Source organism: Rattus norvegicus, chromosome 2 (assembly GCF_036323735.1).
Source record: "Rattus norvegicus strain BN/NHsdMcwi chromosome 2, GRCr8, whole genome shotgun sequence".
In the NCBI taxonomy this organism is placed as follows: domain Eukaryota; kingdom Metazoa; phylum Chordata; class Mammalia; order Rodentia; family Muridae; genus Rattus; species Rattus norvegicus.
In genome coordinates this window covers 177,623,548-177,651,081 of record NC_086020.1, presented here as the reverse complement: position 1 = coordinate 177,651,081, position 27,534 = coordinate 177,623,548, and the positions used below count along the sequence as shown (strand labels likewise).

Sequence of the window (27,534 nt, the reverse complement as noted above, 5' to 3'; positions counted from 1 at the left end):
ATGGTATAGCCAGAATAGTGGCACTTTATGAGGTCGGGAGATCTAAACTCAGGTAAGCGTTTTGCTTCCCGAGCCACCTCCCCTGTGTGTGTGTGTTTCATTTAATTGTGATGCTTCGTTGCAGCTATAAAAAACTAAGATTCCAAGTCATCCAGGTCAGAGAGACTCTGTCTCAAACAAACCAAATAAAATAATGAAAACACAATATTCATTATTTATAGGAGAACCTTTATAACAACATAACATTCTGAAAGTGTTATGGGGGGCTAATAATTTCTTTCTGAGAATGGTTTCGGCGTCCCATCTCTGGGGTGACGTTCACCCGACGGTGGTAGACTGGGTTGAGATTGCTGAGGATACCGCAAGCCTCCACTGTGAGTCTGAGTCTCGTAGCAGGCACTTGAGTTGTGCTGCCCAATGTTTGCCCACACACCCTCTCCCAGGGAGAAGGAGGCAGGGGGTGTGGGGTGTGTGGGAGTGTGGTCTCAGATCTGCCAGTCAGCCTAGCTTTACTTCACCGCCTCCCTCAGAACCATCTGGTCCTTGTGACAGACCCACACAGGTGAGGAGAGAACACAGTGTTCCTCGCTGAGAACGGGACCAGGCCGGGTGGTTTGCGCTCTTAGCAGAGGGCAGACTAGGCCTGGAGGTGGGTCTTGGGAGGAGATTTATTTAAAAAACAAACACCTGGTGGGGTAAGATACGATGAGGAGCTCCTCTAATCCCAGCACTGGGGGAATGGAGGCAGGAGAGTCAGAAAAGCTCAAGGCTAGCCTCAGCTATGTGAAAACCTGTCGCAAAACAAACAACAAAATAAAAACCTCACTCAAACAGCACCCCCACCTGCAACCAGGATAGCTGGTGTCTTAGTTGGCAATTACTGCTGGGAACAGACACCATGACCAGGGCAACTCTTATAAGGACAGCATTTAATTGGGGCTGGCTTACAGGTTCAGAGGTTCAGTCCATGATCATCAAGGCAGGAACATAGCAGCATCCATGGTGCAGAAGGAGCTGAGAGCTCTACATCTTCATCTGAAGGCTGCTAGGAGAAGACCGACTTCCAGGCAGCCAGGACTGGGGTATCAAAGCCCACACCCACAGTGACACACTCCAACAAGCCCCAAGCATATACAAACCGTCAGAGCTGGGGTCGCACATATGTTGTCCACACTCTTCTTTGCAATGAGTTCACCTCTGGAGTCCTTTGTTTCCTTGTCTAGTAAGCAAGAGAAGCAGAGCCCATGACTACAAAATCCCTTTTGGAAGGATTAAAAACAATCTTACATCTTCTCTTTATTCTCTAAGCCTTCTAATAGGCAAACTTTAAGGAGCTTACTTTTAGTTAGGCCAGAGGGTGAACAACCGGAAGTCAGCCCTTGGGGAAGTGATAGCAGTAGAATTGCAAGTCTGAGCCTGCCTGACCTCCAAAAAGCTGTTTAATTTTTTCAGGTTAAAGGTGAGATGGGCTGGTTTGCTGGTTGAGTCAGCCAAGGATTTCTCCCTCTAGGGGACATGAATGGTAACTGCAGGGACACTTAAAGCAGAAGAGGGATTGAGTCTGGGTCGGGAAGAAGGCAAGCATTGTTCCTAAACCAAGTTCTACAACATACGCTCCCCTCCTAGCCTGTGCAATTCCTCAGTGCCTACTGTGGTGGGCTAGACAGGTGTCCCACGGTCAGTCCTGAGTATACTGAGACCTCTGTTAATGAGAATCATGGACCAGACTTCAGTCTAGACGTGACAGCAGCTAAAGAGTTTGGACCAAATTACTTCACGCCTAGCTGGCATTCGGCAATACTTCCCAGCTCTCAGGGCTGAGAATTTCAAAAGCAACTATATCCTTGAGGGAAACAAAGCAGCATGACATCCCAAGAGAGGTGCCCTGGTTCAGAGGTAAAATCCTGTGTTCCTTTGCTGGAGTCACAGTGGCTTGTTTGAATTCCCTGCACAAGGTACTTCAGCCTCACCTGTAGTTCATTTATGCTTCCTGGAGGCCAGATGTCTCCATTCACAAGCTGAGATTTATCTGATGCACCATTACACCAATAGGAGGGTTTCTTCCTGGGGTTGGCAGGCACCCAGGAGATGCTGGTTAACTCCTGGGGACAGGTAGCAGGAGTCTGGCTTAGGGTGGGAGGTTGCAGGACTGTGGGGGTTGTCAGCAAGGCTCACTCACACAGGTGTGACTTCTTCCCTCCTTATCAGTGTTTGTCATAACAACCTGGAATGTTGGCTCGAAAACTGAACTTCCACTAAGTGTAGAGTTCAGGCAGCCTTGAAGGAGGAAAGAGACTGCTCAGAGCCTCAAGGAATCTCCTTACCTAAGATATAGATCTTCAGTATGTGTCGGGCCCTGCTCAGCAGGATGGGTTCTTCAGGGTCACAGGGAAGGCAGGGTGGTAAACAAAGTCACGTGGCATTGGGAGCAGGAATCTGACACCCAGGTTAACCTGTGGATGAGAGGCTTCTTCCTTTTTTTATTTTTTTTAAATTTATTTATTTTATGTATGTGAGTACCCTGTAGCTATCCTCAGACACACCAGAAGAGAGCATCAGATCCCATGACAGATGGTTTCGAGTCAACATGTGGTTGCTGGGAATTGAACTCAGGACCTCTGGAAGAGCAGTCAGTGCTCTTAACCTCTGAGCCATCTCTCCAGCCCCAATAACAGGCTTCTTAGAATTGAGGGAAGAGACCATTCAGTTTTCTAGAGAAGGCAACCAAGTCCAGACCTGACTTTTTTTTTTTTTAAACTTGCTATGTAGATTAGGCTGGACTCAAACTTGGAGTAATCTTACCCCTCCTTCCTGGATATTGGGGATACACATGCTCACAGATATGCTTGGATTTTTCTTTTTTTTGAAAATAAAATCTTGTCTGGGACCTTGCCATGTTTCTCCCTTAGCCTCCAGAGTGCCAGAATTACAGTCATCCGCCACCATGCCTGTCCAGGACGAGCATGAAGGCTGAGTAGGGTATAAGACTAAGGGAAGGGAAGGCCTGGCCAAAGGACAGAGAAACCACGGACATCATTGTAGAAACTTAAGTACATGCAAGGCTTTGGTACAGGAAAGAGGGTGCGAAAGTGAAGGTGGTCTCTCCCTGTAGCCCTGGATGACCTGGAATTCACTCTGTAAACCAGGCTGGCCTTGAACTCACAGAGATCTGCCTTCTGCCTCCCAAGGGCTGGAGTTAAAGGTGGGAGACATCATACAGGGACTTGATGCACAACACTAATACTTTGTATATCATAAATTCTTACTGTACAGATCAGTAAAAAAGGCTCAGAGATGAAGCAGAAACTTATGGTGCTTTGGAAAGTCAGTTGTACAGGATGGTGTTTGGCTGGGGCAGGCACATGGAGGAGTGTTTTCCTGAAGCAGACACAGGTGAAAGGATGCTTTGCTAAAGCAGACACATGAAAGGATGCATGGTGAAGGACTCTTCTCTAACTACATGCGTGTACTGGTTCACCTCGCATTTCACTGTTGAGCTCTGTTTCTGACTCCGTAGAAAGAAATGTACTGAAAAACTTCTGGTGGTGTTCTGGCAGCTTCTTTGAGGACATGTGATGTTTGGAGGGAGTATAACTAGGACTCGATGGACTGGGAGAGGGAGGAGCTTGCTTGCATAGCTAGCTTTGCAACGCTTCATGGTCTTCTTCAATGATTTTTTTGCTTTGTTGGGAGAGTCAAGGCAAAGAACTTCTCCTGGCCTAATCACTTCTGCTGACTGGTGCAGGTTTGGCTGAGGCCTGGCTGTTTCTGCTGGATTGTACCACTGCTGATTTGTGTTTTCATCCCTACACAACCGAACTGGACTGCTGGTATAGCCATGAAGTACTTGTGAGTGGATCGAGCTGCTGCTGCTGACTCCTGTGAACTGAATTACCGATTTCCTGACAATGCAGATGGGATTTGCTCCAAGGAACAAGTTCTAAACAGGTCCACTTCCCCTGTATCCTAATACCTTTATTTTCCACTGCCTATGGTGGGTGCTAGGCTAGAAGGGAGGTTAAAGTGTTTAGGGAGCATTATTAAAATTAGGGTTGAGAAAAATCTAAACAACACAGAGAAATTGTCCAAATCCTACAGCTAGACCTGGGACGGGAACTAAACCATCTGACTAAATAGGACATTCTCCACCCCCACCCCCAACCCCCAGGATCAAAACAGGGGGAAGCCACTTGGGCACAGTGGCCAGGTCATGTCTGAGACGCCTGCTCTTGCCTTCAACATGCCTTTATTGACCTCTATCTGAGCTGGCAGCCCTCTGTAGCCTTCCTGTTTCAGGCCAGCAATTTGTCTCTCTGAAATTATTTTCAGGTCTCCATTTACCACAGAAAGGAAGGAGGCACCACATGGGAGTCTGTTGGAAATTAATTTTATTTTTGAGATAGGGCAAGTTCCACAATGCTTGCCTCTTTCCTGCCTTGGCCTCCAGAGTGTTGGGATTACAGGCGTGTAACTGCAATCCCGTTTTAAAGAGCAGGAGAAAAAATTATGTATTTCTTTTTTTTTTTTTTTTTAGACAGGACCCTCAGACTCACTGTTATCCACCCGCGCTTCTGCTTCCCAAGTGCCTGCATCAGCACAGGGAGAGGGGGACAACCATGCCTTTCTTTCTGTCTATAGGCATGACAGCCATCAAAACCAGTCCACTGTCCTGGGTAGAGGTTTGGTTCTGCCATTGCTTATGGGTGGTTTACACAGAAAGCGTTGGATGCGTAGGTCTGAGGTCTGCATGTTGAACATTGTTGCTTAGATAAAGTCATGTCTTATTTAGGGGTTCAGCCAGAACGCACCCCTTCCAGTTGCCCCATGGACTCTAATCAGTCTAAAGCCCAAAATGGAAGAGTACATTATAACATACTGGTGTAGGTCCAGGGCCCCTCGTCTAAATTTTATTTTCAGTGCGTTTCTTTCCCTCCGCCTTTGCATGGGAAGATGCCCCGTAGCTTCAAGCTCTGTGGCGTGGAAGGGAACCGTGGTGGGCTCTGGTAAATGGCAAGCAGTCAAGTCACGTGGGTAGTCAAGGCCAGACTCCTCATTGAGTACTTGGGGTCCACATACTTAGATAGTGTTTCCAGGAATCTTCATAATGGGCTTAAAAGTAAATCTCTAATAGGTGAGAAAACTGAGATTCCCGGATCCAGAATAGTAATCTTGAGGATGTGACTCATGTGTCTCTGTGTCAGTCTCAAAAGCGCACACTGGTTTCGTTGCCTCTGCAGCAGGCTTCAAAGAGCTGCTCCTCCGCTGGAAGGTGAGAGCAAATCTTTTTCTCAGTTTTTTGGATGCCTAAGTTTTCCCTCAGATCAATTAAATCACAATCTCTGGGGTCGCAGCAGATTTCAGATTCCCTGTTTGATTCCTGTAAGCTCCCGGGACACTGCCCCGCTCTCTACTTTAACAACTAGAGCCACTGGCTGGGGCTTATGAAAGCAAAACCCAAACGGGGGCGCAGAGGGAGGAAAGGAGGGGGCTAATTCCCCTTATCTCAGCGTCAAAACCTGGGGCGGGACCTTGGTGGGAGTCCCTGGAGGCTCAGGTGTGGCGCGGTTGCAAGAAGTAACCCCCACGGAGCCCTGGGTGATTGCGCCATCCTACTGGGCTTTCGTAACTGCGAGCCGGGGCTGCCAAGAGGAGCTTCAGCACCGGTTCCTCAAATGTTTCGCTGTTGCCAGGACTGCCCGCTGCTGTGCGTCACGTGCAAGTGGGAAGTCACGCCGACACAGAACTGAGCCACGCCGGGGCGAGCGCTCGCAGTGCGAGCTGAGTGTGGAGCCCGAAGCGGACGGCGGCTGCTGTCGCGACTCCAATCTGCCGGCCGCCCGGCCCCGGCTGCGGAGCTTCTCCGCCGCCCGCCGCCCCACGTAGAAGGAACCATGCTGGCCGTCGGCTGCACCCTGCTGGTCGCCCTGCTGGCCGCGCCCGCAGTCGCGCTGGTCCTTGGGAGCTGCCGCGCGCTGGGTAAGAGGAGCCGGAGCGGGCGTGGGGAATGTGACACTGTCTGGTTCCGTCGGCAGAGTGAACCCCGTCGGTACCGTGTGCCAGCCTGGGGCTGACCCACCTGTGCTGACGCGGTCGGTGGAGCTTCGTGCGCCCCCTGTTGCGTCTAGCGCCTTTCGCTGCGTGCTCCTGTGTGTGTCTGGGCAGTTACCTAAAGTCTGGGTACAGGACAGTGTGTTTTCCTGGAACCTGACTCTGGTGTCTGGTTCCCAGTGTTCCCACAAGTCTTACTCAACTGCATCCTGGGTCGCTCCAAAAAGAGATACCCAGAAGGCGCGCCCTAGTGGGGTAGTAGTCCCTTCTGAAGATTGCTGTGTGCCACTGGCTCTTTTTGCTTTAGTGGTGGCACCTCGCGTGGCTCTCCTTAGTTCTACTACTTGTTATGTGTGTAATGACAGTGACCTGACGGTGAAGGGTCTGACTGACATCATGGGCTCTGAGTCACTGGTGTTCCCACCTCACATACTTACACCTTTAGCCAACTAGCCCCAGCATGCAGATTGCCGACACCCATGCCACCCCAGTCCTGTGAGTTTGATAGCAAAGGATGTGGGACCTCTTAGAACTGTGCCACCGCCCCTGCTCCAGCCCTCCCTGGTTAGCAGGTGGACCAGGCAGAGAGAGGGTAGGGGCACTGTGTTTGCCTTCACTGCACTCTGCCTTGTGGGTCTAGGCCTCTCTGTGGGCTCTGGCTTCAGGCCCAGCAGCTTTCCTGGTCTCTTCTGGAGGAACTGGGAAACTGCTTCTCTGCAGGTTATTTTAGGCACCGAGGACTTATTCGACTGGATAGAGAGAGAGCGCCAAAGGACACCGGGGAGAGTTGTCCACGATGGTGCTGGTGGTAGAGACAGTCAGTGACTGACAGGCTTTCTTTCTGCCTGGAAGGCAGAATCACTTAAGTTTGGCTTGGTACCCCTGCATATATTTTCTTTCTTTCTTTTCTTGACAGGGTCTCACATAGCCCAGACTGGCCTCAAACTTACGCCTCTTCTGCCTCTATCTCTCGAGTGCTGGGACTTCAGGTATTAACCACCACCCTGTATTTTACACATATATTTAATCCTCTACTGGCTTGACATAAAACTTTGCGGGCGGCCTGAGATCAAGAAAGGTGTATTGGGAAGCTGTCAGGCCCAGGTGCTGGAGCCCTAGCCCTCCGTGTCTCAGTGTTCCTCTGTGGTAGGTAGATCCCCGGTGGGCAGAGCTGAGAGCATCATTCTCATCTGGTGGGATTCTGGGGCAGAAGGCACTGATGAAAGAGAAGGTCCTCACTTAGCCCTTCATGGTGCCAGGCAGGACTGAGGCCTTCTCATCCATCTCCTCCATCTCGGGAGGGCCTCTCTGTCTGTCTCAGTTACTACTCACAGCACAGCCCCGAGCGAGCGAGCGCCCCACCACCACTTCCCATTGTTCCTCAGGAGCTGCAAGGCACTTTGGAGACAGCGAGTTCTGTTTTCCTGTGGCTCAGAAAGGACACCCAAGGACAGGAGGGGGTGGGGTCTTCTGACCCAAACAGCATTTAGAAGGCAGAACTGGGAGTCTGGGGAGGAAGTGAAAGCCCTCCCAGCTCTGAAGGAAAAGGCAGAGAAGTAGAAGTCCCCGACCCATCTCCCACACCCACACTTGCACAGTTACAAACTGGAGAGTAACAATCAAGAAACAAGCATCAAACAGGAAGTGTGGAGCAAATGACTGTGAGATGTTTGACTTTAGAGAAGTGAGGCCAGCTGGAGATGGCTCCCAGGGGAAACCCATGGGTGGGAGATATACATAGATATATGGGTAGGCGAGATAGCTCAGCGCACACACACAGGCGCGCACACAGACACACACACATACTCACACACACACACTCACACACCTCCATCCATCATCCTTGGTGGTTTTGCCTCCATGTATTCATGTCTGTGTGAGGGGCAAGATCCCTTGGAACTGGAGTTACAGTTGTGAGCTGCAATGTGGTGCAGGGAATGATTGAACCTGGGAAGAACAATCAGTGCTCTTAACTGCGGAGCTATCTTTCCAGCACCAATAGGTGGGATCTTTACAGTTTGCTCCTCCAGGGCCTTCTAGGACCCCTCTGTGTCTTCCATCTAGGGTTCTGGACCAGCCGAGACTGAGACTTCTGCTAGGTCAAACTTTCTAGGCGCTGTTGACTGAGGACAGGCTGGGCATGGGCGGCCTCAGTTCCCCTTCCTTTCTGCAAGGCAAGAGAAAACATGCAGCATCAAAGACGCCTAAGTAGCTAAATCTCTCAGCTTCTGAACTTCCTTTGGGGCAACTTCTCTGTCTACAAAACCTGCCTGCATTCCTAGCCTCACCCTGAATCAGTATTTTTCTTTTTTTTTCTTTTTATCGGAGCTGGGGACTGAACCCAGGGCCTTGCGCTTCAGGGCCTTGCGCTTGCTAGGCAAGCGCTCTACCACTGAGCTAAATCCCCAACCCTGAATCAGTATTTTTCTGAAGGGTAAGTTTTTATCTAGCGTCAGATTTCAGCTAGGAAGGCTAGATCCTTGTAAGAATCACAATTTTTAAAACATTAGGGTTTTGTTTTGTTTTGTGTTTTGAGACAGGGTTTCTCTGGGTAACCCTACCTGTCCTGGAACTCACTCTGTAGACCAGGTTGGCCTTGAACTCAGAGGTCTGTCTGTCTTTGCCTCCTGATTGCTGGGATCAAAGGCCACAGTGCCCAACCAAAAATGACAATTCTTGACCCCTGGTCATTTATTAAACCTGCATCAGAAGAGCAGAGAGTGAGGTCTACACTTTCAAAAACAAAATTGTTCCTTGTGATCCCTGGGCACTGCTTAGTTTGAGGACATCTGCCTAAATGGTCAGTCAAAAGAACTGAGTAAAAGACCTTCTTCCTTTACCAGGCTCCCTGTTACCAGAAGCCTCTCCCCGCCTTGGCTCTGCCCCTTGTTTATTCGTTGCAACACATATTTATGGATTCCCCATAAAGCCCTTGGGGACCAAGTGGGATCCATCATGCACACTCCACCCTAAAAGGATCCTGAATGTGGCCAAAAGCAAATCCCGAGGACAGAGCCAGTTCAGTCTCTCTGACTTGACACTGGGTACCAACTCTCCAGGGGCAAACTGTCTCGAGAGGCGGCTAGACAGAGGAACCATTCTGATTGGGACCCCAAGGCAACAGGAGCTTGCCTGTTCTCTACCTCATCTGGCTGGCGTCAGACTGTGTGGGCACAAGTGCAAGTACAGCCCTAGCTGGGTTATGTAAACAAAGTAACTTCCGAGCTGCAAACAGATGTTCCCTCCCTCAGCAAGCCTTTCGTCTCTCCCTGCCCGCCTGAGTGTCACAAACTCAGTCACCAGGGCTAGCGCTATCTCAGATGAGCCAGTGATGGTTGGTAGCTATTAAAACTTAAATTAATAGAAAAAGTAAAATGGGCAGGTGAGATGGGTCAGCAGGTCAAGAAAGGCATTTGCCTGATGATTTAGGGACCCGGATGGTAGGATTACCTCTCAAGGGTTGTTGTTTCTCTGGTCTCCACATAAGTACTATGGCTAGTGTATGCACAGAAACGAACAAATAAATGTAATAAGAAAAAGCTGTGTGAGGTGGCACATGCCCTCGGTGCCGGGATCGCTGTGAGTTTGTGGTCAGCCTGGTCTCCTACAGGAAAGAGGAAGAAAGGGTGATTTCTAGATGTGCCTGATGGTGTAACTCTTGCATATGGGAAGTTGATGCAGGGGGATTGCAAGCTCCAGGTCAGCCTAAGCTACAGAGAGAGTGTGAGGGTGGGGGTGGGGTGAGGGAACCCTCAAAATAAAATAATAAAAAAAAAAAGCAGAACAAACTTCTGTCCTTCGTCATGCCTGTCACTTGCAGTGCGCAGTGGCCAGCGGTGGCTAGTGTGGCTGTGCGGACCTGCGCACGGAGCTTTCCTATAACCAAAGCAAGGTGTGTCAACAGTACTGGTCTACAGAGTTATGCAGTGTTTTCTAGAGCTTTCTGCTGCTCTTGTCATTCCTCCTTGACCCTTTTTCTCCTCCATCCAAGCTCATTCTTTACTCGTGATGGCCGAGGCTTTGGAATCTAATAGGTGTCGCTTTCCTATGACTGTATGTGGGTTTTTTTTTTTTTTTTAGATTTATTCATTTATTATATATAAGTACACTGTAGCTGTCTTCAGATACATCAGAAGAGGGAATCGGATCTCTTTACAGATGGTTGTGAGCCACCATGTGGTTGCTGGGAATTGAACTCATGACCTCTGGAAGAGCAGTCAGTGCTCTTAACCACTGAGCCATCTCTCCAGCCCCTGTATGTGGTTTTAAGGTTTATTTACTTTTATTTTGTGTGTATGGGCGTTTTGCCTGTATTTATGTCTGCATACACACAAGTGTCTGGTGTCAGAACTAGTGCTGAGTGCCCTAGAACTGGAGTTACAGACAGCTCTGGGCCATTGTGGAGGTGCTGGGAATCCATACGAGTCCTCTGGGAAGGCATCTGGTCTAAGCTATTGGGTCATCTCTCCAGTCTGAGACTGTGTGTTTTCATCTAGAGAAAAACAGGAGAAGAAAAGAAAGATGGAAGGAGACACACACACACACACACACACACACACACACACACACACACACGGGGGTTGGAGGAGAGAGAGAGAGAGAGAGAGAGAGAGAGAGAGAGAGAGAGAGAGAAAGAGAGAATGAATATGAATTAACTTGGAGGGGACTAGAGAGATGGCTCAGCACTGAAGATCACCTGTTGCTTTTGCAGAGGACCAGGATTTGGTTCCCAGCACTGACATGGTGGTTCCTGAAACCAGGGGCCATGGTGAGATGACTGTGCTGCCTCACAGGTGGCTATGAGATGGGCTAAGTGAGATGCTAGTGAGATGCTAGACTCAGAGGAGTCTCTGGTACTGAGTGCTCAAGTGTGTATGGCTAAGAATCCAGCTAGTCTTAAAAATGTATTTTGAGGGGTTGGGGATTTAGCTCAGTGGTAGAGCACTTGCCTAGCAAGCACAAGGCCCTGGGTTCGGTCCCCGGCTCCGAAAAAAAGAAAAAAAAATGTATTTTGAATTCCTACTGTGTTGCAGAAACTATTATAAGGGATAAGAGATAACAGGGAAGAAGGGAAATATTTAGAAACTATATGGCCCCCTTAGAAACAGAAATCCTTGATTTTTATTTTATTCATTTATGTGTTTTGCCTGCATGAGGGTCTATGGTCCACTTGTAGGCTATGTTTGGAGAGGGCATTGGAGCCTCTGGAGCTGGGGTTACAGATGGTTGTGAGCCATCATGTGGGTGCTGGGGATCAATTCCTGGTCCTCAGAAAGAGCTCCCTGTCTTTGGAGACAGAGTCTCACTATGTAGACCAGGCTGGCCTGGAACTCTGTGTGTAGACCAGGCTGGCCTCAGATGCACAGAGGTCCTCCCGCCTCTGCTTCTCAGGTGGTGGAACTAAGGTGTGGGCTCAGGAGGAGCTCTAAACCAGCGAGCCGCCATCTTTGTAGTCCCAGCGCTTGTGCTTTAGAACCTCAGCAGCTCTCGCCACCCCACTCGTCTCTTGTCAGCTCTGCCTGGCGGTCTCTAGCACAGGGTGCTCCTGAGGCCCGAATCCAAGGGCCTGCTCTCTGACTCACTTCTCTCCCCATCTCCTTCCAGAAAATCATTCTTTGGGCTTCCCTGTCTGTGGTGGTTACAGTAACTGTGGTTCTGAGTGGCAACTTCATTTGCGAAACCGTGACAGACCCTTGGCACAACAGTGCAGCTTTAGGGGAGAGGAGCGCCGCTGGCCGGCTCTTGGCTGGGCAGGGAAGCTACAGACAGCAGGTGGTGTCGGAGGAGTGGATCAGAGGTCATTCTGGGGCATGCGGGAACTGGGACATCTATAGGACAACCAAGAAAGGATGCTAAAGCAGGTCTGGTGGACTGCAGATTTGTAATCACAGTATTCAACAGAGAAAGGCAGAAGTTCAAGGCCAGCTTAGGCTGCATGAGACTCCCGGAAGTGGGGGGGGCGGTGTGGGGAGAGAATGGGAGTGAGAAACACCTATGGATCCTGAGGAGTCAGCAGCAACTTGGGAATGAGACCTGAACTTGAGAGTCACCTACAGGCGGATACCTCTACAGCCCCGCCCCCTTTTCTTCAGACAGTTTCTCTGTGTACCCCCTGAGACTGGCCTTGAACTCACAAAGATCTTCCTGGCTCTATCTCCTGAGTGCTGAGATTGCATCTGGCCAGATGTTACTTTAAACTTATAGAATTACCAAGCTCAGCCAGCGGGACGGGTTGGAGCTGAGGTTCTGGAGCCTTCTGCTCAGAGGAGGCAGAATTAGGGAACACTGTGACCATGAGGCCAGTGAGCAGGACAGCAATAAGGAGGGTCGGTGCTCTGAGAACCCGGGTGGACAGTGTACCCATGAGTGGAGTGCTCTCTTTTGTTTTTGGTTTGTTTTTTTTTTTTCAGATAGGGTTTCTCTGTGTATCCTTGACTGTCCTGGAACTCACTTTGTAGACCAGGCTGGCCTTGAACTCAGAGATCTGTCTGCCTTTGCCTCCTGAGCAATGGGTTTAAAAGTGTGTGCTGCCAACCATCTGGTTGGACTGCTCCTCCTCAAATACTCCTGAAAAGTCAGGCAGGTTGACCCAGGCTTGACCAACAGTCAGGAAGACACAGGTTTTGTCAGCTCCTCTGAGGTTTCAGAGCGTATTTGTTGGCTAAAGTGAGGATTTTAAAAAAGATTATTGAAATACGTGGGCTTTTATATGTTGATGGGAAAGCTCCAGAGACAAAATGATTGAAAGAAGTTAAAACTGGTGGGGCAGAATCCTTGAGTAAGTAAAAGGAGAAAGAGGTCCAGAGAGCCTCAGAAACCAGCCCACGATCATACAGCAAGGATGTGACAGAGCAAGGTCTGAGCCTACGCTTTGAGTTTTTATTTTATAGTGTGTGTGTGTGTGTGTGTGTGTGTGTGTGTGTGTACACAGGCAGGTTCACAAGCACATATGTGCACATATATGTGGAGGTCATAGACAATACACACATGTGAAAGCCAGACATGGCCACTGGTGTCTTCTATTGTTCTCTGGTTTATTTTTCTAGACAGGGTCTCTCTGGCTGACCAACCAGCTTGGGGAATCCGATTCTCTCTGTCCCTGCCCCTACACTTGGACTTCAGACACATGCCCTTGTGCTCCGCAGAGTGCCGGGGGCCTGAACTCCTACTTGTGTGGCCAGCTTTATGGACTAAGCCCTTTCCTCTGCCCCTCCTTTTATTGTATGTATATTTTCAACAATCACAACTCTTCCAGGGCACAGGTACAAGGTCATTTCTCTTCCCAGTGTTGTCATTAGAGACTTAGGGACAGTATCCTGATTAGTGTGACCCAGATGATCCCTTCCTGCCCCCAGGAAGTCCCCATTGCTTTCTCCTAAGAACTGAAGAAAACACTCCAGGCCGTGATGTGGATTTAAGCCAGTGTGGTCTCTCAGCTGCCCCTCAGTATCCATTCACATCACTTTTAGTCTAGGGAAGGTTTTGTAAGCACATTCCACTCTTCCGTCTCCAGGAGAGGCACCTGGGCTTTCGGGTGAGCCTGCCCAGAAGCCTCTGGGAACATTATTTTAGACTTCCAAAGATGTAACAGTAGTTTTGATACTGAAACAAACCAGGGCAGGGGCTCGGCTGCTGCTGATCCTACACACCTGTCTTGAGTAGAGGGGGAGGCTTCCTCACAGGAGTGGGAAGGAGGCAGAAGTTTTTTTTTTTTTAAGTAATATTTATTTATTATATATAAGTACACTGTCGCTGTCTTCAGACACACCAGAAGAGGGCATCAGATCTCATTACAGATGGTTGTGAGCCACCATGTGGTTGCTGGGATTTGAACTCAGGACCTCTGGAAGAGCAGTCAGTGCTCTTAACCACTGAGCCATCTCTCCAGCCCCGAGGCAGAAGTTAATAATACAGTTCACACAGTAGCTCAGATTGGGGAGATTAGGTGTGTTCTGAAAGCAGCACTGAGGGTTTCACCTCAGATATGAATGTTACCCTCACAGCAACATTTTTGACGTGAGTACAGTCATTATTTTTGCTCTGTGGATGGAAAGAACAAGGCTGGAGAGGTAGAAAGTCCCAGAACTTGCTATGTAGAGCAGGATGGCCTTGAACTTGCAATAATCCTCCCATCTCTGCTTCCTAAACTCTGGGATTGTAGACATGTGCCACCTAAACAGAGTTGACTTATGTATCCACTTTAGATATTTCATTATATGAATATATCTGCTTTTTTTGCTGAGCCCCTCCCCTAGGTTCTGAGTACGGAAACAAGGGCCTTGCTCTTGAAGGGCAAGCATGCTGTCAGCCGAGCTATTCACCCACACTCAATCTCTTTAGATGGACATTTTGCAACACCCCACATTGCTGATGCAGACAGTGTGGGGAATGATTTCAGTAGCCCTCTTACACAATGATGCCACAAGCTTTGTAAGTTGTGAATTTGTGCTCCAGCAAAATACAAGCATGCCTATGTCCACACACTCTCTCAGTGTGCTACTGAAATGTCATCTGGCCCAGCAGGGAGGCCCACACCTTTAATCCTGCACTCAGGAGGCAGACCGGATGGGTCTTGATTTCGAGACCAGCCTGGTCTACAGAGTGAATTCCAGGCCAGCAGGGCTACATAGAGACCCTGTCTCAAAAACAAAACAAAACAAATAACAATAACAAGTAAAAAAAAAAAAACTGAAACAAAAATATAAAATCAAACAACCAAAAAACTGGCCTCAGCACAGAACAGTCTGTGTTCTTTGCACACAGCTTCTCTGGGTGAGGCTGGATGGGCGCTTCACTGTGCAGCAGGCATTTCATAACTTATTTGCATAATCTGCCTGCTTATGCTGTTCATTTTCACTGAGCTGTGAACTCTTTCCAATTGTTTACGGAAGCTCTTACTATGTAAAGGAACACAGTCTTCTCTGATACAAGTTGTAAATATCTTCCAGTTTGTCTTTTATTGTTTTGATAGCAAAGGTTTTTTGTTTTTCCCCACACAGATGGTTTTTGCTTTTTTCACTTTGTTTTTGAAACAAGGTCTTGCTGTGTAGCCCAGGCTAGCTTCAAACTTCCAAACCTCCTATCTCAGCCTCCTGAGTATTGGGATTGCAGGAATGGCCCACCATTCTCAGCAAGATTTTTCTTAAAGCTATAGTTGAATTTATATGTCCTCTGAGTTTGTGTCATATCTAGTGAGATCTTCATGCCAATATCATTTTAGGAGATTCTTCTTTTTCAAGAGTTAAAAACAAAACAAACAAACAAACAAAAAAAACCTGCAGGTATACATTTAACATTTGAGAAATGGGATGACTTGGAATTCATGGCCAGCCAAGTTACAGTGTAAACCCTGTCTCCAAAACCTAGATACTGTGTATGTTTTAAAGAGACAGAGCGATGGCCCAGTGGTTAGGAGAGCACACTGCTGATGCTGAGGATCAAACTGCCAGCACCCATGATGGGTGGCTTCCAGCGGCTTGTAGCTCCCACTGCAGGGGACTTGATGATGTCCTCTTCTGGGATCTGTGGATACCTGTACTCATGGGCATCAGTACACACACACATATATAAGCACACACATATAAAACACACATACACACATATATACACATAAACACACACACACGGACATGAACACATACTCACACACACATACTCACATACATATAACCACACACACACACACACACACACACACACGGACACGGACACACACACACATGCACACACAGACACACACACACTTAGCCACGCATACACATAAAGTTGATTCTAAAGTTTAAATGTAAACTTTGATTAAAAGTAAACAAGTCGGGGGGGTTGGGGAAAAAAAAAAGTAAACAAGTCAAGATAGCAAGGAAATGTTTGAAAAGGCAAAAAAAGAGAGAGATTAGTCCTGCCCAATTTATAGCATATTATAAAGACATAATTAAAACATTGATCTGGGATATAACTCAATGGTAGATCACTTGCCTGGTGTGCTCAAAATGCTCAAATTCCTGGGTTCAAATGCCAGCACCAGGGTAGGGTGTTACTCTGTATGACTGAATGGCTCAGAGGACTACTTTGTAAAGTCAGATCTCTCTGTCCATTTTTATGTGCGTTCTGGGGATCAATCCCAAGTCACAAGGTTTGTGTCACTAGTGCATTTACCCATGGAGCCATCTCAACAGCTCTAAATTCTTTCTTTTATATTTAAAAAAAAAAATTGGGGTTGGGGATTTAGCTCAGTGGTAGAGCGCTTGCTTAGGAAGCGCAAGGCCCTGGGTTCGGTCCCCAGCTCCAAAAAAAAGAACCAAAAAAAAAAAATTATATGTATGTGTGTATGTATGTGTGTGTATGTGCATGCCTGTGTACGTGTATGTATGTATGTGCATGTGTGTATAAATGTATGTGTATATGTGTGCGCATGTGTGGTTATGTGTATGCATGTGTATATGTATATATGTGTATGTCTGCCTAAGTTTATATGTGTGTATGTGTGTGTATGCATGTATGTGTAGATATGTATGTGTGTGCATGTGTGTTACATGTGTACATGTTACTATAGGTGTGTGCACATGTGTATGCAGAGACGAGTACAGGTGTGCATGTAAAAGCCAAAGATAGACTGCTGGGGGTCTTTCCTCCAGGATTTTGCACCGTTTTTGAGATGGAGTTTCATTGAATGGAGGCTCATCGATTCTGCTGGGCTGACTGGACCAAACTCGTCCTCATGCAACCCTTTGCTGACTGAGCCATTCTGCTGACCCCAGGGCTCTCTCCCATATTGTTCTTTATCAAAGGCTACAAAACAGTGCTTGGCAGCCTTCTGTTTCCTTCTCTCTCTTTTCACAAAAATGGCAGCAACCAGGAGCCAGATCAGTCTCACAAGGGGGTCATGGGGACCCTGGAGAGGGGCACTGAGCTGTGGCTCCTTCCATCCCACTAGAATCTTGGGGAAAGAGCAGCAGGCCCTAAGTCAGCAGACAGGAGGAGCTGGGCCGGCAGAGGACCTTTTCGGGTCAGTAGCTGCAGAGGGAGTGTGCAGCCAGGCACTGTGCTCCAAAACACTGCTGACTCCCATGTCTGGGTGCTGGTGGCCAGGGCACAGCAAGACCTATGGAGGCTGCATAGAAGAGAGGGGCAGGGAGGAGTGACGAGGGAGGTCTGTGATTTCCTGAGACAAGCTCCAGCTGGCTACCCATTAGATTCCCTAGGAAGGCCTCCTGGGGCCATCCTTGTCCTTGATCCTTGCTGTCCGAAACCATTCCCAGCACGGTTGGTAGGCATAGCTCAGTCTCTGAGTGGTAGGGTATTTGACTGGCCAATGTCTACCTTAGCTGTCACACCCTTTTGATGCTGCTTGGCCTCTGTCCTCCCCAACCCTGGGCTCAGGATATTTGTTGTAAGTCCATCCTGGATGTGACAAGGTCTTTCTTTTCTTTCCTTTTCTTTTTTTGAGTGACCCATGCTGTATCTTGTCTGAGCTAGGCTGCTCTGCTGTCAGGATACCAGGACCATCCTGTAGGTCTGAAGGGCCCTGGAGGTGAGGGGAGCCTGCTGACCTTTGATGATGAAGTCAGGGTGCTGTGTGAGCAGGGGAGGGATGGCTCCCCTCTGAGGGCATTCAGCTCTAGAGCTTTGATTCCCTCTGTCTAAGGGGTGGGCATGGGAACTGGGGGAAGGTGAGTTTGATAGATTCGCCTTGGGACAGCCTAAGAGAGAGATATAAGGTTCCTGCTGACATACGCCTTCCAGAAACATGGAAATCCTGACTGTGGGCCAGGTTCCTGGCTAGATCCTAAGACAGAGGTCAGAAATGGGAAGAAAAGCCCTTTTATGTTGTACAACTATAGAGGCTGATGGTTGTGGGGTGGGCACAAACTCAGAGCCCAGAGCCCAGGGCGCAGTTCTGGCTACACTGGTCTGAACCCTGCAAGAGTCCTTAGGTTTCTGAGTGACGCCTGTCTCAGCACCTGCGTCCTGCTGTAGCATGTCCCCACAGTGGGTTCCAGACCAAGGTCACCAGAGTCCCCGTGAGGAGTCAGTGAAGGCAGGGCCTAAGATGGGGCAGATGTCTGTGGGGCTGCAGGACTGCTCTCAGGTATCTCTCCTCTGACTAGTTCATACTCTCAGAGAGTCCTTGGTCTGGGGCCATCTGATTTCCTCTGAAGAAGCCAGGGGACCCAGTGTCTTTCTGTTTTGGAGTTAGTCACATCATGAGTCTGAGTCAGCATCCAGAGTTACTCTTCTGTGGGGCCACACGGGCTCCTCTCATGGGCCTTCCTCGCACGGGCGTATGGTCCACTGGGTAGATGGGGAGGAAGGCTGGGCCAAGGTAAATACTGACTCTGCCAAATACAAGGTAAATACAAGCAGGTACAAGAAGTACAGGCCCATTAGTGGGCTGAGGGCTGCTGTCCTGCCAGGAGCCATTACTCTGAGAAACATTTGGGAACTGACTCAGAACAGGGCAAGGGCTATGACACAGCCTGGAGCGTCGTCTGGCTGGGGCCTGTAGGCAGTGTCTTGGAGAAGTCAGGGGGAAGAGGCCCAGGTATGGGGCTACTAGGGAGAGCAGGAGATTCAGAGGCAGAGGGGAGGTATCATACAGCTGCTGTTAGTATAGGGCAAAGGAAGAGGACTCCAGCCCGCCCCCAGGGTCCTCTAGGTGTGGTGGGCACTGAAGACATGGCTCCCTCTTCCTCACCTGTCTTCGTCAGAACTCAGGCATCCAAAGGTCTGTGAAGCAGGGAAGGTATGAAGGGAGCTAACAGAGGAGAGGAAATTAGATCAGGGAAACAAGATGGTAGCAGCCTGGGGAATGTGTGTACGTGTGTGCATGCTTGTGTGCACGTGTGTCTGTGTGTAGTGTGTATGCATATGTGTATGTGCATGCGTGAATGTGTGCTTGTGTGTGTGCGTGTGTGTGTGTGTGTGTGTGTGTATGTGTGTGTGTGTGTGTGTAACGGGAGTCAGAGAGAAATCCCTGGGGTCAGGTGGCAGAGTGGCTAGCTTCTCCCCAACTTACTCATACCTAGTGTGCATCCACCCTCTCCCCCCAAAACACACACACACACACACACACACACACACACACACACACACACACTGGCTATGAGATTTGCAGCCAATTCCTTAACAGTCCCATTTCATTTTCAAGACAGGTTCTCCCTCTGTAGCTCAGGCTGGCCTTAAAGAAACTCACAATTCTCCTGTCTCAGCCTCCTGACTGTTGGGATCATGGGCTATACGGTGCCTAACTTGGTTCTTTAACTTCTCTGACTCTTGTTGCCTCAATGAGACCAGGGGAGGGAATGGTAGGGACAACACCCTGTCCCTGCAGGACTTCTGAGAGCTCAGTAAAATGCCCAGTGTGCAGTGAACATCCTGTAAAAATGGCTTAAGTACCATCACACCAGAAGATGGGTTCTAACCCTTATGTGGAGAATGCAAGGAGAGGTGACTATGAACACTGGGTGCTTGCTTAACACCAGGAGACCTAAGTCTGCGTCTGTTTCTGCTTGGACATGAGTTCCTACAGGCTCCTGACAACCCCTGCACACTTCCCAACCCCTCCACACCAATCCCCTTTCTTTTCTTTCTTTTTTTTTTTCTGTTGCTGATCCTTTGTTTTTAAAAATTATTTTATTTTACTTTACTTTTTGGTTTTTTGAGATAGGGGTTTCTGCACGTAGCCCTGGCTGTCCTGGAACTTGCTCACTAGACCAGGCTGGCCTGGAACTCCGAGTTCTGCCTGCCTCTGCCTCCTGATTGCTGGGATTAAAAGGCCTGCACCACCACCACCTGGCTGCTTTCTTTTTGTTTTTATTAAAAGAAATTATTTTCACACTGTATATTCTGGTCATGCTTTTCCTCTCTCTCAACTACTTTGAGATCATCCCTACCCACCGGACTCCATATTCTTTTTTTCTCTCCCTCTTTAAAAAACAAACAAACAAACAAACAACAACAACAACAACAACAACAACAATACTAAACAACCCCAAACCAAAAACCACAAACGCCTTGAATGGCAATAACACAAAACCAGAAGCTAAAATATGCAAGCACAAACCAAACCAAACTAAAATACTCTTAAGTTAAATGAGACAAAAACGTCTATAAAATACCCTTGAGTCCATTTTATATTGGCCACCAGCTCCTGGGTCGGGGTCTACCCTGAAGTGTGCGTCAGGTGCCCAGTGAGACTCCACCGGAGAACACTAACTTTCCCCTCACAGGAGGATACTAATAGCAGACAGTTCTTGGTTAGACAAGGGAGTTTTGTCCATTTTTCCCTCTCAGTGCCAGGACCCAGCAGGCTTGACTGCAGACCCTGTGCTTGCTGCCCCAGTTCTGTGAACTCATGTGTGCATCAGTCCTGTTGTGTCTGGAGGGCACTGCTTCCTCAGAAACACCCCTGACCCTTACAGTCCCTTCACCTCCTCTTCTGCATAGCCGCCTGAGCCCCGAGGAAAGAGATCCTATTTAGGACGGAGTGGCCCCAAAGTCTCTATCTGCAGGGTGACTACTTAGCTGCACACCATCCAGTTGCACAGCCACCCCCTTTGAGATGGAGGGCTTTAGCACCTTGAGAGGACTTTCATTGTGATGCCCTGCAACCCAAGAGGCTGGCAGCCACTCCTTGGGCTGCCTGAAGTGGGGCAGTGGGATGGGATTAGCAGGCACATGTGAAGCCCATGTCCTCAGTGACAGGCTGGCAGCTGGTTCACTGCTTACATAAGCAGGGCCAGGAAGCTGAACTTGTTTTTGTTGGCAAGAGCAGCAGTAGCTTCAGGAGAAGTTGAGAAATATGTCATCGTGTGCATACTTTCTCTCTGGCTATTGACATTTGCAAGTTTACACGAAGAGGGAGAGGAGCTGGGGCAACAGCAAAGCTCTCCAGCTTTCTGGAACCAGACTTCATCCTAATGGAGAGAGCCCCACCAAAGCTGTGTTGCAAAGTCCTCAGTAGGAGGTGGGTGGGTCTATCTGTGGGGCCAGTGTTCCAGAGACATCATATAGGCCACTCAGGCAGGGAAGCAAGGAAGGCATGAGAATTTCCCTCCCCTAGAGTGGCCGAGGGAGAAAAGAAGCATCAGTCTGAGGGCCCTGGAATGGCCTAGCCATCAACTGTCCCGGACCCCCACCCAGTGATCACACCATAACCATGCAGAGATGATGTGTATGTTTCAAGTTGGACATTGCTGTAACAAACAGAGGTGCCTCCTGGAAGTAATGACTGGGGAGTGGCAGGGCACTAGATGCCAGGAGCAGGGCTTTCAGAGGCCCCCAGACCACAGTCTCAACTCTCATTGCTCAGAGAAGGCAAAGGGTCCTGTCAGGGGTCCCCACACTGCTATAACCCATAGGTAAGGGCAGGTACTATATGCTTATAATTTCAGCCTTCGGAAGCCTGAGGCAGGAGGACCACTATCACTTTGAGGCCACCTTAGAGCCACATGGCAAAAGCCTGTCTCAAAAATGAACAAAACTAGGCAAGACACTGTGGAAGCCTAATCTTAACTATCCAGCCAGCCAGCAACTGAGCTGTGTCTAGATCACACTCCGTGTGCCCTGAGGGGCAAGGACACACTTTGGGAGACTGGCAGGGACATTCTGCATTCTTCCCTGATTTTAGTCCCACCTTAGGTACTCCTGTCCTCCCTGCAGAGTCTCTTTAGGAGCCTGGGACGCAGGGACCTTCCTTTGTGCATGTGACAATGCCTTGGCAGACCAGGAAGACTCACAATCAATCCTCAGATGCCCCTCTTCTCCTGCTGTGATGCCTTAAGTGCCCCAGGAGCTGGTTCCCTCTCAAGGTCACTGCAGAAAGAAACAGAAGCAGGAAGAGATGTGGCCACTGTCATGGAGGCTGGCATGGGAGGCAGAACGGTGCCTAGTCCTCACATACCTTGGCTGGCGCCTCCTCTGTCAGCAGTGCAAGCGCTGACCCATCCTCTTGGAGGATCTCACACAATGCCTCTCCTCAGTGGGGTTTTTCCCTCTTTTCTGTTTGAGGAGACTTCAGACCCCAGCCGTTCCCCCAGTGGCTTCCTTCTGAATTCCTTAAATGCATGGTTCCCTTTTTATGAGCTGGATAATCTGCTTATCAAACTATCAAACTCCCAGTGATTTTTCAAGGCCTTTCTCAAGTTCCTCTTTGCCCTTTAGAACAATTCGTCTCTCCTCCCTGTTCTCAGCATCAGGAACATTTTATTTCAGACTATCCAGGATTATGGGTTCTTTTAAGGCCCCCAGGAATCTGGAGATTGAACAAGATAGCGGTACGGAAGAGGTGGGGAGAACACGGCATGGAAGAGACGTTCAGTAGCTGACAGGAGTCTCTCCTAGTGGAGATGTGTGGCCTTGCGTGTCACGTTGCACAAAAAATGTTGAATTATTCAGGAGGGGACAGGCTTGAGCTTGCTGACTGGTTGTCACGGGCTGAGCAGTTGCTCAAGGGCAGATGTTGTGTGTTCTTTGCTGAATTTCATCCGTGTAGCAGCTGCCACACCCCACGCTCCCTGCAGGGCCTGGGAGGGAGCCTGTGGTCCCTGGGCCAGTCTCATAGGAAGGGTGTTCCCGAGTTCACACCCACCTGATTCCTGTGCCTTCTCCAATGGGGTCTACTGGGGTGGACTCCTGGGCACTTTCAAAGCAGGAGACCTCCAGACAGAGGAAAGATGGCTTCTTGTGATCCCTCCAGAATCAAACCTGCTGGGAAGGGTGGGCTGAGGGTGAGGGCAAGGGTGAGGTGGACACTCTGGTCTGAAAGTGTTTGAGAACCTGCCGGCCTTAAGTCCGCTGTGTCACCAGGATTCCGTGCATGCTGCACACCCCCACCCCCCTCCACCCCACTCCACGTAATGCCTGGGATCACTATGCAGTCTTTGTTTAAAGAAAAAAATATGAGCAAGTTAAGACTCTTTAAAACCTTGGTTTTAATGGGCCAAATTGGTGTTATGCCTATTGTCCCGTTCCTACTGAAGGAGTAGGTATCTCTTCAGCCAGGGGTTCAGGGCCAGCTTGGGGAATGTAGTTACCCCTTTGTCTCAGAAAACAAAGCAAACATAGCAAAGCTACTGGAAAAGGAAGAGGAAGAAGTCACTGGTATTCCATCCTTTGGCTGGGCAGACAGAGATCCAGGGAGGGTGCTTCCAAGACTTTCACTTCCTCCATTTCAAAAAGCTGCCCGCTAGCTTACTGAGGCTGCTATCTGACCACTGTCCAGGACCTAAAGGCTGATTCAGAGCTGAGTCAGGAGGCAGAGCAGTGGGTGGGTGGGAGGTCAGGCTGTCCCTTTGGACTGGCACTGAGCTCTTTTGTCCTGGCCACCCCGTTGAGAACGTACACCATGCTTCTGAAATCAAAGTTAACACAGCATTTTTTTTCTCAATGTCAGAAGAAATATATTTTGAAGCAGGGCTGACTGGCACCATTTACAGATGGGTTTTATAATTAATTGTTCCTGATTTAAAAAAAGAAAGAGGGGTTGGGGATTTAGCTCAGTGGTAGAGCGCTTGCCTAGCAAGCGCAAGGCCCTGGGTTCGGTCCCCAGCTCCGAAAAAAAGAGGAAAAAAAGAAAAAAAGAAAGAAAGAAACCAGTGACTTAGTTTTAAAGATTCAGAAGCCCATTAGTCAAGTTCCCTGTCGGAGGAAGTTAGTATTGTGCTGCTCTTTATGGCTCTGCTTTTGTGGAAAGGAAAAGGAAGATTGTTTGGGAGGAGGGGGTGGTGTTTCTCCCAGTTAACTGAATACATTAGCCGTAGTTTGCAAGGGTAGTAACTGAGCAGTTCTGGCCAATGCAGTCGCCAACCATACAGAGGTTTCTATTGGGAGGGAAAGGGATAGGGAAGTGGCCAGAGGAACATTTTTCTTGGAACTGACAAGGGCAGGAGCAGAAGGGCTGGACCCCAGTGCAGGGATTGACCACTGCGCCTTATGGAGGACTCTGCTTGGACCACCGTGCCATCGACCAGCGGGGCTTCTGGGAGTGCGGTGTGGAGACCTTGTCCGTCAGAGTCCTGTTTCAGACAAGTGTGGAAGGAGCACCACTGTGTTCCCTGGGGTGAGGCAAACAGGATCTTACAGGCTTACGTCATGGCTGCGTGCTGATCTGAGTAGACAGTCATGCGTCACTTCATAATGGGGACGCGCTCTGAGAAATGTGTTGTCCGATGGCTTTGTTGGTCTGCAGACAGAGTTACACAATCCTTGATATTTTGGTCAGTCACTTGATGTGGCCCTCTCGATACTAGGTAAGCAGATGTATCTTTGGCCAGCATAACATGGTATACAGTTTTACAGCAACATTTATTATTTTATTTAAAATTGTGTGTGTGGGCATTTGTATGCACACGTATGTGGAGGCTAGAGGTTGGCCTAGGGTGTGTCCCTTAGTCACTTTCCACCTTATTTATTCATTTGTCAGTTAAAACAAATCATATCTAAAGCCTGGCAGTAATCCTAGCACTCAGGAGGCAGAGGCAGAGACGGGGGTGGGTGGGTGGGGGATCTCTCAGTCCAAGGCCAGCCTGGTCTACAGAGTGAATTCCAAGACAGCCTGGACCCTACAGAAAAACTCTGTTGTAGGGAAAAAAATCACATCTATTTATTGAGTGTGGGTGCACATATTCCACGGCATGGACATGGAGGTAAATTTGAGGAGCTGGCTCTCGCCTCCCACAGTGTGGATTCTAAGGGCCAAACCCAGAGTCTCAGGGTTGCCAGTAAGTGCTTTACCAGCTGAGCCATCCCATTGGCTCTTGCCACCTCAGGCTTTTTTATTTTAGACAGTGTCTCACTGAATCTGGAGCATGCCAATTCAGCTGGACTAGCTCAACAGTGAGCCCCAGAGATCCTCTTGTCTCCAGTCCCCTAGCACAGGATTACAGGCACTTGCATTTAAAAAAAATACTGTATGTGTATGTGTGTGTGAGCATACTCATGTACGTGCACATGTGTGTGTATGAGCATGCTCGTGTGTGTGCACATGTGTGTGAGCATACTCGTGTGCATACACATGTGTGTGTGTGTGTGTGTCAGCATGCTTATGTGTTTATGTGTGTGAACAATGCACATAGATGTACACACATGTAGACATTAGAGGACAAATTTGAGGATTTAGTTCAGTCTTGCCATCTTGGATCCAGGGATCACACTCAGATTGTTAGGCCTTTGTGTAATCATCTCTACAAACTGAGCCCTCCCACTGGCCTGCTGCTTTTGGTTTATTGAGAGAGAATCTCAGTTAACCCAGGATGACCTTGAACTGGATCTGCAGAAGCTCATGATCTTGAACCTCTGATCCTCTTGCTCCACCTCCAAAGTATTTGGGTTAGGGCATTTGGTGTTTGAATGAGAAGGACCCCAGTAGGATCATGGGTTTGATACTTAGTCTTCAACTAGTGGAACTGTTTGGGAAGGATTGGGTCTCTCTCTCCCTCTCTCTCTCTCTCTCTCTCTCTCTCTCTCTCTCTCTCTCTCTCTTCCTCTCGATCAGGATATAAAACTCTCAACTACTGCTCCAGTGCCATAGTAGGTCTGCTTTCCGATATGACGGTAATGGGTTAACCCTCTGAAATTATAAACAAGCCCCCAATTAAATGCTTTTTTTAAAGCACAAGGCCCTGGGTTCAGTCCCCAGCTCCGAAAAAAAGAAAAGAGAAGAAAAAAAAATGCTTTCTTATATTTTTGGTTGTGAGCCTAGCCTTTAACGGCTGAGCCATCTCTCCAGCCCAAAAAAATGCTTTCTTTTATAAGAGTTGCCTTGGTTGTGGTGTCTCTTTCCAGCAATAAAACATTATCTAAGACAAAAGTATAGCAGTAGGTCTGGCTAAAACTTAAAAAAGGAAATAGGAATACATTCTAAAGTAAACATACTTATAACCCTATCATTCGGCCTTACCTGGCCCCTGTGCTATACCTTTATCTGACTCAGTAACTTGGTCCATGCCAGCGGCGCTGCAGACACGTGCATGTCATGCCGTGGTGTGACCTCATGGTGGCTATGTCACTGGCCATGAACTGCACCAGAATTACTGCAGTTCTAATCTTATGGAGTCTTACTCTGTATGTGGCCTGCCTGTGGTTGACCAAACATCTTGTACCCATAACTAGTTAAGGACAGTGGCCTGAACAAATGCCAAAGAAAGTGTGAGCTGTCCATGGTGTCGGACTTTCATCTGTGGTGCACTGGTGCTCCCAGGTTACCTTGTGATTTCTGATATTTGCTCTTCGGCTGCAGATGGCTATTGCCAACACTGCAATGGAGCCACCTGCCAGCAGAGATTCTCTCTGGTCAGTATTTCTTTCCTTTTATTTCTTTCCTTTTTATTTATTTAATGTTTATGCGCATTCTGTTGCTGACAAACCAGAAGAGGGCATCGGATCCAATTACAGATGGTTGTGAGCCACCATGTGGTTGCTGGGAATTGAACTCAGGACCTCTGGAAGAGCAGACAGTGCTCCTAACCACTGAGCCATCTCTCCAGCCCCTTTGGTCAGTATTTCTATCCAAGGTCCTACATGTTCAAAATATAGACGTGAGCTTTATCCAGAGGAAATAAGAGGGGGATAATAATGATACATTAAATAGTAGGACCATTGGACCTGCTAAACTTCACCTCATTCAGGCCAGGCAGGAGAGCACACACCTGTAACCCAGCATTCAGGAGGTGCAGACATGGGTTTCAAGGTCATCCTCAGTTATATAGTTTGAGGCTAGCCTGGGATACAGGAGAGCCTGGGGTATGCTTACAGTTTCAGAGGGTAAGTCCAAGACCATCATTGTGAGAAGCATGGTGATAGACCAGCATGGTGCTGGAGCTGCAGCTAAGAGCTTGACATCCTTATCTACAGATAGATAGCAGGGAGATGAAACCTCAAAGCCCACCCTCATTGGCACATTTCCTCCAACAAAGCCACACCTCCAACAAGGCCACACCCACAGAAGGCCACACCCCAGCAGCAAGGCCGCACCTCCTGATCCTTTCCAAATAGTCCCATTAACTAGGGACCAAACATTCATACTCTTGAGCCTATGGGGCCATTTGCATTCAAACACCACAGCACTGGAAACAAGTTGAAAACTCAGATAATGGAATACTAAACTGAGGTGAGAGTAAGCAAATGACACCCACACACTGTGGAAACAGGACTGAAAACAGCACAGCACAGGAGAATGCATATGAAGCTCAGAGACCAAAAGGAACAAAAGAGGAAGGGGCCCATGGGTAACCAACTTACTTCTTAAAGTAGGGAAGGAAGAGGGCTAGCAAGATGGCTCAGCAGGTAAAGATGCTTGCTGCTTAGCCTGATGATATGAATTCAATCCCCAGGTCCTACATGACTGAAGGGAAGAATGCCCACACATTGTCTTCTGACTTCCACATGTGCCAGGGCAAGTGCAACCCTCCATAATAGATGGATGGATGGATGGATGGGTGGATGGATGGGTGGGTGGATGGGTGGGTGGGTGGATGGGTGGGTGGATGGATA

At 48.6% G+C, this 27,534-nt stretch overlaps 1 protein-coding gene across 5 annotated transcripts in view; it reads left to right on the top strand.

Annotated features, from left to right (window-relative positions):
* Window positions 1-4,376: 4,376 nt before the first annotated feature.
* The window catches only part of Il6r (interleukin 6 receptor), a 64,686-nt gene continuing 41,528 nt past the window's right edge, over window positions 4,377-27,534 (top strand). For 4 of the 5 annotated variants that reach the window (XR_010063582.1, XM_006232588.5, XM_006232587.5 and 1 more), the window contains exon 1: window positions 4,377-5,976. Coding sequence is in view for 4 of the 5 variants with exons in the window: in XM_006232588.5 (XP_006232650.1) it covers window positions 5,892-5,976 (85 nt within the window). In the remaining variant the exon portion in view is untranslated. The remainder of the gene's footprint in view (window positions 5,977-27,534) is intronic. The other variant, NM_017020.3, reaches the window with a different exon arrangement.